This window comes from Carlito syrichta, unplaced genomic scaffold (genome assembly GCF_000164805.1).
Source record: "Carlito syrichta isolate Samal-C Ts95f unplaced genomic scaffold, Tarsius_syrichta-2.0.1 Scaffold304319, whole genome shotgun sequence".
Lineage (NCBI taxonomy): Eukaryota > Metazoa > Chordata > Mammalia > Primates > Tarsiidae > Carlito > Carlito syrichta.
The window spans coordinates 1-14386 of NW_007248415.1; the positions used below are offsets into that span (position 1 = coordinate 1).

Consider the following 14386-nt stretch of genomic DNA (forward strand, 5'->3'; position numbering starts at 1 on the left):
GTGATCCTTCCGCCTCAGCCTTCCAAGTAGCCAGAATTACAGGCATGCGCTACCACGCCTGGTGATTTTTTGATTTATTGTAGAGATGAGATCTCACCTGCCCAGGCGGGTCTCTAACCCGCAGGCTCAGGCAATCCACTCACCTCAGCCTCCCAAAGGCGCGGGATTACAGGCTGAGCCACCGAGCCCGGCTTATATCAATTTTTAAAGTCAAAAAAGTTTGCAGTGAGAAAATAATTCTTATACTTTATTACCACCAGTGATGGTTGCAAGGTCTATTTCAATCATTATTTACCTACTCTGGTAGTCTACTAATTAGGATTAAGTGCTCTCAATCATTATCTACCATTACAGTTGTCATGGCTGTTTTGTAGTTTTCTAGATTCTTGTTAAATAGCTGAGAAAGTAAAATAGTTTTGAGAATGAATGGTATCCAAGTTTTTCATGTTTAAATATAGTTTTGCTCAGTAGTCTTTGCCTAAGCAGCTCTAACTCTTCCTGAATAGTATGTTGCCCATCTTGAAAAGGTGTGTCAGAGGTCTATAATTGTAGAAGCTTGAGAGTGCCTTAGAAGTGTCTCTGTTGTGATGAAAAAGTTCTTCCAAAAACCTTAGATATTAGACTACTTATGTGTAACATATAATTTTGTGCTTATTTTTAAAGTTACTGAATTACCTATAATTTTATAAGAACATTTTAGAAAGTAAAATGATTGATTAAATATATATATATATTCTTTTAAAATAAACTTTAAAAAATTTTATTTCAGATCTTGTGGAAGCCCTGAAGCCAGAATATGTGGCACCCCTGGTCCTTTGGCTTTGCCACGAGACTTGTAAGGAAAATGGTAGCTTATTTGAGGTATTCTGCACCTTTCTAGCTTTTTTTTTCTATTAGTATTTTCTCATTACATACATTTGTAAAAATCTGCACCAGCAGACATCACTTGTATATTTTTATTTATTTATTTTGAGTCGAGGTCTCATTCTGTTGCCCAGGCTGGAATGCGGTAGCACGAATCCCAAAGTGCTAGGATTATAGGTGTGAGCCACTGTGCCCAGCCTACTTACATATTTGTAAATATTGTATCTAGGTTATAATTAAAAGGCAAGTGTTAACTAATGCCCTTTTGAGAAGGTAACAGAAACTCTGTAAATTCTGCTTTTCTAATATTCTTACTAAATGAAAGTATGTCTGGTTAGATGTGTTTAGTCAAGTGTATAAAATTTCATTGATTTAAGAAACTGAATGATAAAGTGGAAAGATAGAGCTTGGAATTTAATATCATCCAAGCCAGATTCTTAATTCTTATTCTGGTGATTACTAGTTTGCTGGGATATTGTATAAATTGACCTTTCTGAGCTTTGGTCTTTTGGGGGTTTGTTGTAACAACTACACATCATTTTTTAGACCCTTATCATAAGGCCTAGTACATAGCAGTAACCCCCATTTTAACTACTAATATAGCAGGACTTTAGTCCGGTATGGTAGATCATTAAGCACAACTTATTTATTTTAACTTAAAAAGGTAAACATTTCTATTTTTCCTTATGGCAAAGCTTTAAATTTTTATTATAAAAATACTAATCCACACTTAATCCAACCATCCAGTAAGATCCATTGTTCACTCTTGGGTAAAAATCCTTTTAGACCCTTTTATTTATTTATTTTTTATTTATTTAATTTTATTTTTTGAGTTGGAGTCTCACTCTGTCACCCAGACTGGAGTGCAGTGGCCGCTCCCGGCCACCGCAGCCTCAACCTGCTGGGCTCCGGCGATCCTTCCGCCTCAGCCTTCCAAGTAGCTGGAACTACAGGTGCGTGCTACCACGCCCGGCTAATTTTTTTTATTTACTGTAGAGATGAGGTCTCACCAAGTTGCCCAGGCGGGTCTCGAACTCGCGGGCTCAGGCAATTCACTCACCTCAGCCTCCCAAGGCGCGGGATTACGGGCTGAACCACTGAGTCAGACTTGGTGTAGCCATATTAATATAGAGGCAAAGGGTGATGAAAAGTCACACCTTTTACCCTAGAGCCACTAAGATATCTGCTGTCTGCTGATACATTTCTACATATGCATGTGGAATTCTTGTCTTAAGTTCCAGCATACTGTAGTTGTGGTGTTTGAAGACATGACAAAGGAGGTTTTCTTTACATCAGACATTTTCTTCTGAGGATTTTCCTGAGTGACCTCTAGGAAAAAATTATAGAAATGGAAAATTTATCTATCTGGGTAGCAGTTAGTATTTGGTCATTTACCTTATCTCTGTATAAAGATGTTTCATTAAAAGGAATATATGTAGTTTATTAAGTCTAATATTCTTTATTTGACTTTTTAAAAAATTCAATAGACCTTTCTAGGGGGACATTTATTTTGATCTTCTGATGTGCTAGACAGTGTACTATTTATATTGCTTAAACTTCAGAGTAACTACTTGAAGTATGTGTTATTATCTTTATTTTGCATATGAGGAAACTTGGTTTTAGGGAGGTCAAATGATTTGGCCATGGTCACACAGCTAGGCAGTATAAGAACTTGTGTCAAATTTTGGTCTCTGATGTCAGAGTCATTCTTTTCTACTACATGCATTTCTACTACAGTGGGCTGCTTTATGTTTCTGTTCTGATAACATGAGCAGTGCAAAGACATGGGAGCCAATGGACTTCTGTAGAGTTGTATTATTTTTATCTATGGTCTTCTAATACTCCTCGTAAGAAAGCTGCCTTTTTTTTTTTTAAATAAAAACTTTTATTAGTGATTTTACTTAGATGGTTTAATGCTTTTCCCTTCTTTTTGGTAGGTTGGAGCAGGCTGGATTGGAAAATGTAAGTCTTCTGCAATTTTTGGTTTGCCATAACTTATTTCTATATATCTAAATCTGCATATCCAGTTAGGTTCTTGTCAAATGCCTAATTGTTGGGTCTAATGCGTGCATATTCAAACTTAACATTGCTATAGCAACAGGAATTCTAAAACACAACAATTATCCTGTAGGCCTGTGACAGTTTCAAGAACCTGTCTGTTCTTCCTGTAGGCAGTCCTCATTCAGCACTTGTCCTGTCTTATTCAAAACTGGCTAGTCCTTCAGTCAGCATAGTCTCTCTTTATGCCAATATTTTTCCTCCCATGTCTCTGGCATCCCACCTGCTTGCTCTTGCTGTTTCAGCAGAGAAGTAAGTAGGAGGGAGAGCTGTTTTGGAAAAGATGAGATGAGCCTGTTCTAGATGACACAGCAGACATATTCTCCAATTCTCCCATGTCATTCTTCTCTTCTTTGGAGCATGAGGCATCAGGAGGAGAGTGTAGAATAACATTGGACAAACTTTTGGGGGCAGAAAGTTCAACTCATCTATGGGAATTATTCTCCTTCAGCCTAACAGTAAATTCATTTGGCCTCAACCCTTTCTTATCCCATCTCTCAAACCTTGTAAGTTCCAAACTTGATAATTGCTTAATGGCATTTTAAAAACATTGTGAAAATTCCTATATCTCAACTTGTTTTCAGGTGACTGCTAGTATCAAAATTAATCACAATTAATTAAATTACTTCAAAGGTTGTGATCACTGGAGGGTATTGTTGCAACATATTATAGAGTACAATATTTTTAGCATTAATGACCATTCTTTCCAGTTGTTAAAGTGACTTATATTCCTCGAGTATTTTTGAGTGTCTTATTATATCCATTTACAAAAGGAAGATCAAGTGTTGCAATAAAAGCTATATCTGGCATTTTATCAGTAGGAAATCTCTAGAAACAGGCATTTCTGTCATTCCCTAAGACAAATTTTCAATTTAACAATCACCAAAGTCAGGCTATCATTTAAAAAATAAAGTTACTAGTGGTTGTTTATCCTCTAGTTAAAAAACAACAAAAAAACCCATGGAGTTAAAAATTATTCTCATGGAACTTATACAGCAGTAATGATTTTTATAAATTCTGCATTCTAATTGACTTCTTGTGACAATGGTAGTAAAGCAAAGGGAAGGTAAGGAATAATTTTGGGGGGCTACCTCTTATACTAATTTTTTGTGAACTAAAGTCTGACCTGTTATCAGCATTTGTCCTCAGTTTGCTATTTAATAAAACTCTATTGAGTTTTCTTCATTTTATAAAAAAGGAAAGCAAAGTATATTACTTTGTGGTCATGAGGTCGGTCTTTTGGTATGATTATCATATAATTTAACTTTTTCAGATACAGCATAACAGTCTGTCTTTAGTATTGCCTGGCATAGTCAGAGGAGAAATTTTCCCTTCAACTTCAAATATTTATATGTTTAAAACAGGCCTTATCCTAATAAGCTTGCTAGGAAAAACTCATTTTAAGCTTATAGTAAATCCTTTAGAAGTTAGAATTCTTTTTCCTGAATTTCCTTTCTCTTGAAGTTAAAAAATTATTAAAGGGCTCTTATGCATTTTACTTTCTATCTTCCTCTTAAACTTTGTGCTCAATATCTTAGTTTTGTTTCTATAACCAGTACGCTGGGAGCGGACCCTTGGAGCCATTGTAAGACAGAAGAATCAACCAATGACTCCTGAGGCAGTGAAGGTTAACTGGAAGAAGATCTGTGACTTTGAGAATGCCAGCAAACCTCAGAGTATCCAAGGTAAAGAGAGTTCCAAGTCACTTAGCCCTGGCTGGAGAACCAGAGGCAACAAGCATTTTTTTCTCCTAGGGAATTTTCTTCTATCTTAACTGTGGTACTTAGACACTTGTATCGTCTGTAGCATATTTTCTGTTCTAGTAGTATTAGACTTCTTCACATTTAAGATATTTATATTAGTCTCACTGTCAGTGTTTCAGTTTTTTAAATCCTGTTTTTTGATTCATGTGTGGCTGGGGGATGGACGGCATAAGATGTTTACTCATTTGTGCTAAATGTACCTACTTCCTCGCTGGTGCTTGATTTCAAGATGTTCTGGTAACTAGCCATATGTTCCTCATCTGACCTGATTTTTCTCTATTTCCCAAAAAGATTATTTAAGCCTATTTTATTTTATTTAGGCTTAGCTCTTTTCTGTCCAGTGCATACATGTGGTTTTATATTAGCCCTTTGTCTTTGCTACTGGTTTTCTGACTTTCTAGCACACCCCTTCCTCCTTTTATCACCTCTGCTAATCTTAGTGTTTCTTTAGAAAAACTTAAAACCCAGATGTTCAACAAAACCTCCCCAAATATTCTGGATTACACTGATCTTTCTGTTAGCTAAACTTCCACTACTTGAGCATCGAGTTGTAACTGTTCTCCATGGTTTTTGTTTCAGGAATGTGTGGTTTCTTCTCTTTTTTGAATTAAAAAAAAATTAAATTTTAAAGATGTGGGGTACAATTCAGGGTTAGGTATACAAATGTTCATTATGCAGGTACCCTTGTTGATGAGGTGTGTCCCCACTCTCCTGGCAGATTCCCACTACTGCCAATCCTGCCCCTCCCCACCCCAGCAGATTCCCACTACTGCCAATCCTTTTCTTACAGTATTATGATAATTGTTCAAGGTCTGCTTATGAATGAGAACATGTGATACTCAGTTCTTTGTTTCTGTGATAGATCACTCAGTATTATAGACTCTAAGTCTATCCAAGTTGCTGCGAAGTTAATAATTTTGTTCTTCTGTATGGCTGCGTAATATGCCATCTTGTATATGTACCACATTTTTTTATCCAGTCCTCTTTCAGTGAGCAGCATGGTTGGTTCCATGTTTTTGCTATTGTGAATAATGCTGCAATAAACCTGCATGTACAGGTGTCTTTTTCATAGAGTGATTTGAGTTCCTCTGTGGGGTCATATGGAAGGTCAATTTTTAGACCTTTTAGGAGTTGCCAAACTGTTTTCCACAGAGATTGTACTTGTTTACACTCCCATCAACAGCATATGGATGCCCCCTGAGCTTCCTTTATTAACCTTTTATAGACCAGAATAGCAGCTTTTGATTCTTATCTGGAGTCACAGGTTATGATAATGATTTTGTCTGGAAGAATGTTTGGTACTGTCTTCAGAGTTATTACTTGTACATGTTGGGGAGTGACAAGGGCGGGAATTGGGTGAATGTCGGGAGGTAATGTTGACATTCTTTCATCCTGGGGGAGAGTAATACTGAGGAAGGAAGGGAAATCAGTTGTCTCTCCACCAGACAGAAATTGCATGCAAGTATGCCACTTTACAGTGTTATGAAATAGGTCAAAGACATTGAAAAGCTCAAACCCCCCAGAATCAGATAATCAGGGAAGGATATGTTAGACATTGCCTTGTTTTTCTTTTCTTTTTTCATTATTATTATAAAGATGTGGGGTGTAAAGGGTTAGGTATACAAACGTTGATTATGCAGTACCCTTGTTAATGAGGTATTCCCCTCCCTCCCCTAGCAGTTTCCCTCAACTGCCAATCCCAACCCCGTCCCCTAACAGTTTCCCACTACTGCCAATCCCTTTCTTACAGTTGTTCAAGGTCCGCTTATGACTGAGAACATGTGGTACTCTGTTCTTTGTTTCTGTGATACATCACCTAGTATGATTGACTCTACACTCGTCCAAGTTGCTGCAAAGTCCATATGTTTGTCCTTCTTTTTGGCTGCATAATATTCATTGTGTATATGTACCACAGTTTTTAATCCATTCCAGCATCTATGGGCAACATGGTTGGTTCCTTGTTTTTGCTATTGTGAATAGAGCTGACATTGCCTTGTTTTTCATTAAAGACGTTCATTTATCTTTGTTCTGTTTCAAAGTCTTTTATAGTTTTTTCCTATAATAGCCTGACATGCATTCAGTTCATGAGTGACAATGGAGGTTCTGGAGCAAGTTTGCTGAAGGTTATAGGAGTAATAGTATAGGTTTTCTTAGTCACATCTTTAACAAAACTTTATTTATTTTTAATTTTAGAATCCACTGGCGGTATAATTGAAGTTCTAAGTAAAATAGATTCAGAAGGAGGAATTTCAACAAATCATACCAGTCATGCAGCAACTACAGCAACATCAGGATTTGTAAGTGGGAAATGCCTGAAGCTTTTGCTTTCTCTGGAGACTTTTCTCTCCCTCCTTCCCTCCTTTTTGCTTCCTCCCTTCTTTTTTTTTTGGATATAGTTACTTTCAGTCTCTAATCATGAAGAGAAGCAGTGACAGAGATAATTTAAAATAGAGGATTTGTTCAGAAATCATGAATTTATGATTTACTTTACAACAAGGCTGATTCTGACATACAGGGAGTTCGTGACATTGAACCCCATGAGAAGGTGGTCCGTGATGAATTCTGAAGCTGCCCAGAGTACTTTGTTCTTCTTTTTAACTTCTCCCTTTCAGATTTCTCTGGAATGTGCCATGCTTTTCTTTACCTTGATGGAGCTCAGGTCAATTAGGTGTCAGTTTTCAAGGTTTTTCCTAGTGTCTGAGTGGAGCTAGCAGAGTGGAAGGTCGCCCACTTAGCTTCTCAGCTTCTTCCCTTGGTTGGAAACAGAGGTACTGAAAACTTATCATCAACTTTCCAGAGGGATATACTTTACTTGTATATAATTTTTAGTAGTCTCCTTTTGAGGTGTGATAAATCAAGTTAGTTGCTGACTGGTGCTTTAGCTATCTCTCCTGCCCCTCCCCCCATTGCTGTTTGGAAATTAACTCAGAGAGTTACTAGATAGAACAGGATAAAAGGGGTTACCTCAACTGATAAAAAGTACTTGAGGCTAACCTGAAATATCTAGTATTGATATCTATGCCTGCCTGACTTTTTACCTTCCACATACAGTTTTCTTTTTTTTTTAAGAATTAAATTTCAATTTTGTTAAATATTTAATTGTTAAATAAAAATCTTAACACCCTTAGAGAACATTTAAGAGAATATTTTATAACCTCATGAGGGCAGGGAAAACAGTAAACATCTCTTAAAACACAATACTAAAAGAAACAGGAAGAAAATATTGATGAATTTGACTACCTTAAAATTGAAAACTTGTATTAATCAAAGTTGTAATAAACAAGGTGAAAAAATAAGCTGCAGGCCGGGAGAAGAGATTTGTGATATATAAAATGAACAAAATACAATGAATATGTGTATAAAAACATATTCATATATATATGTATATATATACATATACATATATCTCACTCAACAAGAAAAGAACCGCATAGTAGAATAATGGACAGAAAATAGAAACCAGAAATTAATACATAGATGTTCAATAACTTTATGATTGGATATTCATCTCTTCTAATAACCAAGAATATAAATTGAAATAATAAATAATGTCATCTTTGTACCCATTTTAAGTCTGATAGCACCAAGCATTATTGGAGATTTGAAGTAAATGAAACTCTTAAACACTGCTGTGGGGATGTACACTGGTAAAACAGCTTTCTCTAGTGTATTTGAAGATACACATATCCTACAACCCAGAAATTCAGCTCCAGGGTACAGACCCTAAAAACCTCAACAGGAGCAAACAGAGGCATACACATAGTGTTTATTGCAGAATTGTCTGTAATAGAAGGAAAAAAAAGCCAAAAAGTTAATCAATAGGATAAATGACTAAACAAGTTGTGGTTTGATGGTAGCGTGGAATTCTGTAGCAGTAAAAAAAAAGAAAAACAATGAGTAAATTAAAGATACTGTTCAAAAACAGAATATGGTGCTTTGAAAAAGTTTCAAAAGAACACATAAAGTATGATATTGCTTATTTAATGTTTAAAAAGATGCAAAATAACCACAAGTGGCTTGAGAATACATACAAATAGAGTGAACATTCTAAGAATGCACCCAACTTTCATTCTGTCCATTAACAGCTCTTTGTTGCTGTCTTTTTTGCACTTTACTTATTTATTTTAGATTCAGGGGGTACATGTGCAGGTTTGTTAACTGGAGATATTCAAGACTTACTTTAAATTGACTTTAAGTCAATTTGAGTTGTGTGGAAATATGTATGTGGGTTGGGGACCAGAGCACAGCGTGACTTCTGGAGGTTATATGTTACAGGTTCTTTGTTGTGATTTTTACATCTTCACCTACCACACACAAGGTTTTATGCCTCTGTAATGAAAATGTCTATAATCAGCAAAATTTTCTTTGAAATGTGAATCTTTTGTAAAAAATTATTTTCTACTTTGTCAAAGCCTAAGGGTATAAAATAAATGTGCAAAGACAGTCACATTCTTATACACCAACAGCAAGCAGGCAGAGAAGCAAATAAAAAGCATAACTCCATTCACGATAGCCACAGAAAAAATGAGAGAAGTGAAAGACCTTTACAATAAAAACTACAAAACACTGCACAGAGAAATCCAAGAAGACACAAACAAATGGAAAAATATTCCATGCTCATGGATAGGAAGAATCCACATTGTTAAGATGTCCATCTTACCAAAGGCAATCTACAATTCAATGCAATACCCTTTAAATTACCAGCATCATTCTTTTCAGACCTGGAAAAAACAATATAGAAATTCATATGGAAATATAAACAATCATGAATAGCCAAAACAATCCTTAGCAAAAGAAATAAAGCAGGAGGTTTCCCACTTTCAGACTTCAAACTTTATTATAAGGCTACAATAATCAAAATGGCCTGGAATTGGTACAAGAATAGTCATATAGACCAATGGAACAGGATAGAGATTCCAGAAGCAAAACCTCAATTTCTCAACCAACCCATCTTTGACAAAGTTTCCAACAACAACCATTGGGAGCTGGGCTCTGTGGCTTAGCCTGTAATCCCGCGCCTTTGGGAGGCTGAGGTGAGTGGATTGCCTGAGCCTGGGCAGCGAGACCTCATCTCTACAATAAATCAAAAAATCAGCCGGGCGTGGTAGCGCATGCCTGTAATTCCGGCTACTTGGAAGGCTGAGGCGGAAGGATCGCCGGAGCCCAGCAGGCGAGGCTGCGGTGGCTGGGAGCAGCCACTGCACTCCAGTCTGGGTGACAGAGTGAGACTCCAAATCAAAAAAACCCCCAAAAACAAAAAAACAAACAACCATTGGGGAAAGGAGTACCTAATCAGTAAATGATGCTGGGAAAACTGACTGACCATGTGCAGAAAATTGAAACAGGACCCTTACCTATCACCACACACAAAAGTCAACTCTAAATGGATCAGACCTAAACGTAAAACCTCAAACTATGAGAACCTTAGGAAATGCAGAGGACACTCTTATGGAAATTGGAACTGGCAACAAATTCCTGGTCAAAACCCCAAATGCTCATGCCATAAGAGATAGACAAGTGGGACCTCATCAAACTGAAAAGCTTCTGCAAAGCAAAAGAAACCATCAAGAGAGCAGGGAGACAGCCCACAAAATGGGAAAAAATATTTGCCAACATATATCAGACAAACGCCTAACATCCAGTATCTACAAGGAACTGAAACATACCAAAAGGGAAAAAACAAACAGTGTCTTTAAAAAGTGGGCAAAAGACGTGAATAGACACTTCTCAAAAGAAGAGATTCAGGTAGCCAACAAACACATGAAAAGGTGCCCAGCCTCACTAATCATCAGAGAAATGCAAATCAAAACCACATTATGATACCAACTAACCCCAGTATGAATGGCAATCATTAATAAAACAAAAAACAGCAGATGCTGGTGGAATGCAGAGAAAAAGTAATGCTTCTACACTGCTGGTGGGAATGCAAACTAGTGCAGCCTCTTGGAAAACAGTGTGGCGATTTCTGAAAGAACTGGAGATTGACCTTCCATATGACCCAGCAATTCCCCTATTGGGAATATACCCGGAGGGACTCAAATCATTCTACAAAAAAGATACCTGCACATGCATGTTCATCGCAGTACTATTCACAATAGCAAAAACATGGAACCAACTGTGCTGCCATCGAAACTGGATTGGATAAAAAAAAAAAAAAGCGGTACATATACACAATGGAATATTATGCAGCCATAAAGAAGGACAAACATATGGACTTTGCAGCAACTTGGATGGATTTAGAGTCTATCATAGTGATCTGTCACAGAAACAAAAAGTACCATTCATTCTCACTCATAAGCAGACCTTGAAGAATTACCATAATACTATAAGAAAGGGACTGGCAGTAGTGGGAAACTGCCAGGGGAGGGTGGTAGGATTGGTAGTTGAGGGAAACTACCCAGGGTTGGGGGCAAACCTCATCAACAAAGGTACCCTGCATAACGAACATTTGTATACCTAACCCTGAATTGTACCCCACATCTTTAAAATTAAGAAAAATTATTTGCTAAGCTATTTATTGTTAAATAAGTGATACAACTTTTAATAACATCTGTACTAAATGTTGATAGAATTTAAATGAATTTAAGTCAAAATATTAAATTTTTACTTTCTCTTCTTCAGAACAGTTAAACAACCTTACTTAAATTGCCATTTTTCTAACTTTTTAGAAAAGGTCCCTATATTAGCAGCTCTTCTGTGTCATTTCTTTTAAGGGAAAGCATTGATATTGCATTTTGCAAATACTTCAACATGGCTGCAAGTAAAGGACTTCCCACTGTCAGAAATTTGAATAGAATTGTGATTATAATTCATGTAAAATTTGCCAATTTACTATCTCTTATATGTGTCCTTTTAAAAAAAATGTACTGGATAAATAGTTAAAAGTAATTCATTTGCCACATTAGATTCTGATATATTGTAACATAGTGATAAAGAAAATTAGGAATCTAATTTTAAGCCTTAGAATATGGTCTGTATATACCATTTGATTTTACTTTAGAATAGGGATTGACAGACTCTTTTGGTGAAGGGCCATGAGTAAATATTTTAGGCTTTTTGGGCCACATACTCCTTCCGTTTGTATTCTTGTTTTTCTTACTTATTTTATTTTTTATTCTTGTTTTTCTTATTTTTAACCATCATATAAAGACCATTCTTAGCTCTTAACCCTTGGTTGCCAACTCCTGCTTTAGGATAAAAGTGATGGGAAAAATGGACATTGTTCATGTATAACCTAATATACACCTCCCATATTAGTTAGGCATATCATCATTAAGCAGAAAAATACAATATCTAAGTAGACAAAGGGCAGTCCTAGGAAGGAACTTCGGGTAAGTCTCATTTTAATTAAAACTATTATGAGACAATCAGGTTTACAAATATTAAGCAGTGTTTTGCTCATCTGCTTGTAATGAATTTTATCCATTGGCTCTTATAGTGAAATTTACTATCCCTCCCTAGCTATAACAAATTTATTATTTTTTGGATAACTAATAATTGCTAAATTTGAGACAAGAAAGTTGAAAATGAGGCATGCTATCTGTTAGCGAAAGGCAAACAATAAAAAGTACTTTTTTGTAAATGAAGTCCTCTTCCACACATTATCTAATTGGTTTCTATTTTAAAAAATCAAATATAATGAAATAAGTATGCTCTACCAACATATGCTAACTGACATTCTATTCACATCTTTTCAAAAGCAAAGCTAGGGATATGAGTAGTTAATAGTTTTGAAAAGTTAAAATTTAAAGGATTTGACAAAAAAAAAATGTAAAAATCATTTTTACCACCATCCTGTAGGCTGGAGCTATTGGCTATAAGCTCCCTCCATTTTCTTCTGCTTATACTGAACTGGAAGCTGTTATGTATGCCCTTGGAGTGGGAGCATCAATCAAGGATCCAAACGATTTGAAATTTATTTATGAAGGAAGTTCTGATTTCTCCTGTTTGCCTACCTTTGGAGTTATCCTAGGTCAGAAATCTATGATGAACGGAGGATTAGGAGAAATTCCTGGGCTTTCGATCAACTTTGCAAAGGTATGCCTAATAAGAAGCCTTTATTTTGCTTTTCTTCTATTTCTTTAAATATTATTCATAAATGTCATATTTATTATGTTTATGTGTGTGGGTAATGTGTGTATGTATGTATATATGTATATTTATAAATGTAATTATAAATAATTATACACAGTCCCATAACCCTAGCATAATGTTCTTCTTTCCCTCCCACTTGCGGTAAGTAACTTCTCTAGGCTTCAGTTTCCTTTTTTGTAAAAATTATGATAATCCTTACCGCATGATATTGGTAAAGGAGCAAGCCAGGTAATTATCCAGGGGGACAGTATTTGGGGCAGAGAGAACAAGTATAGAAGGCCCTAAGGTAGGTACATACTTAGCTTGTTTTTGGAACAGCAAGGGGGCCAGTATAGCTGTAGAGTGAGCAAAGGAGCAATGTAGGAGAAGAGGGCCCTGTAGGCATTATAAGGATTTCAGCTTGTACTCTGATGAACATGGGAAGCCATTTGTAGCTCTTTTTGAGCTAAAGTGACTTGATGGGTATGTTCACTCACAGGTTCAAGCTTGCGGCTATGTGGAGAATAGATGGTATGGGAGCCAAGCATGAAAGAAGAGAAACCAGTTAAGAGTCTCTTACAGTAGTCCAAGCAAAATTGCTGGATAGGAGGGTAAAAAAGAGGAGTCAAGGATAAAAGTGTTTGTTCTGAACAACTGGATTGATATATATATATATATATATCATATATATAATATGTCTATATATATATGATTTGTGTATATATATGTATACATACACAATATATATACCTATATATTGTATAATTAATTATATACAATATATTTAATATGAACAGTAGTTAAATATGACATTATGTATGATTTTATATGTACACACACATACACACATATATGCACACACTTGTTTTAAGGGGAAGGTGATTAGGTGGCGGTGATTAGGTGTTGGTTTGAGATGCCTATTGTACATCTAAGTGGCTATGTGAAATGGTCAGTTGAATATATAAATCTAGAGTTCAGGGGAGAGGTCCACCTAGCATTTAGGTGGTGTTTAAAGACTGAAGACTAGATGAAATCTAATGTATAAGTGTAAGCAGAGAAGAGGCCTGCGTTTAGGGGCAGTGTTTAGAGGGCAAAGAGATGCAAAGGAACTAGCAAGAGAGCCTGAGAAGGAATCGGCCAGTAAGTCATGAGGAATATCAGGACAATGTGGTATTTGAGATGCCCAGTGAATAAAGTGTTTCAAGAGGAAAGGAATGAACAACTGTGAGAAACCCTTTGACACAAAGTGTATTTTGTTTCTTGGAATAAGTTTCAGGTTATGAGCCTGGCAATAATTTTGAATCACGGAGCTATGAGCTGATTTCTGTGACTGATGGAAGAAGCTGTTTGCTGGTGGATCAATTAGTCCATTGCTGCTCTGAGTTGATGGCAACTTATTTTATTAGAGTTTTGATGAAGTTGGGAAAAAGACAAGAAATATGTGCTGGGCAGTTTGTTGTTTCAGTCAGTCTCCTGTGGTATTTGCTACACAATATTCTTCTGTTTGGATAATATAAGTGCAAAAAAAAAAAAAAGACAGGCTCGGTGGCTCAGCCTGTAATCCCGCGCCTTTGGGAGGCTGAGGTGAGTGGACTGCCTGAGCCCGCGGGTTCAAGACCCGCCTTGGC

General features: G+C 36.4%; 1 protein-coding gene across 1 annotated transcript in view; it reads left to right on the top strand.

Annotated features, from left to right (window-relative positions):
- Positions 1–769: 769 nt before the first annotated feature.
- The window catches only part of LOC103262046 (peroxisomal multifunctional enzyme type 2), a gene marked incomplete at its 5' end in the record, with an annotated part of 51684 nt that continues 38067 nt past the window's right edge, over positions 770–14386 (top strand). The window contains 5 exons of the mRNA XM_008059657.1: positions 770–861; positions 2802–2826; positions 4479–4607; positions 6879–6982; positions 12486–12722. Of these exons, the coding sequence (XP_008057848.1) occupies positions 770–861; positions 2802–2826; positions 4479–4607; positions 6879–6982; positions 12486–12722 (587 nt within the window). The remainder of the gene's footprint in view (positions 862–2801; positions 2827–4478; positions 4608–6878; positions 6983–12485; positions 12723–14386) is intronic.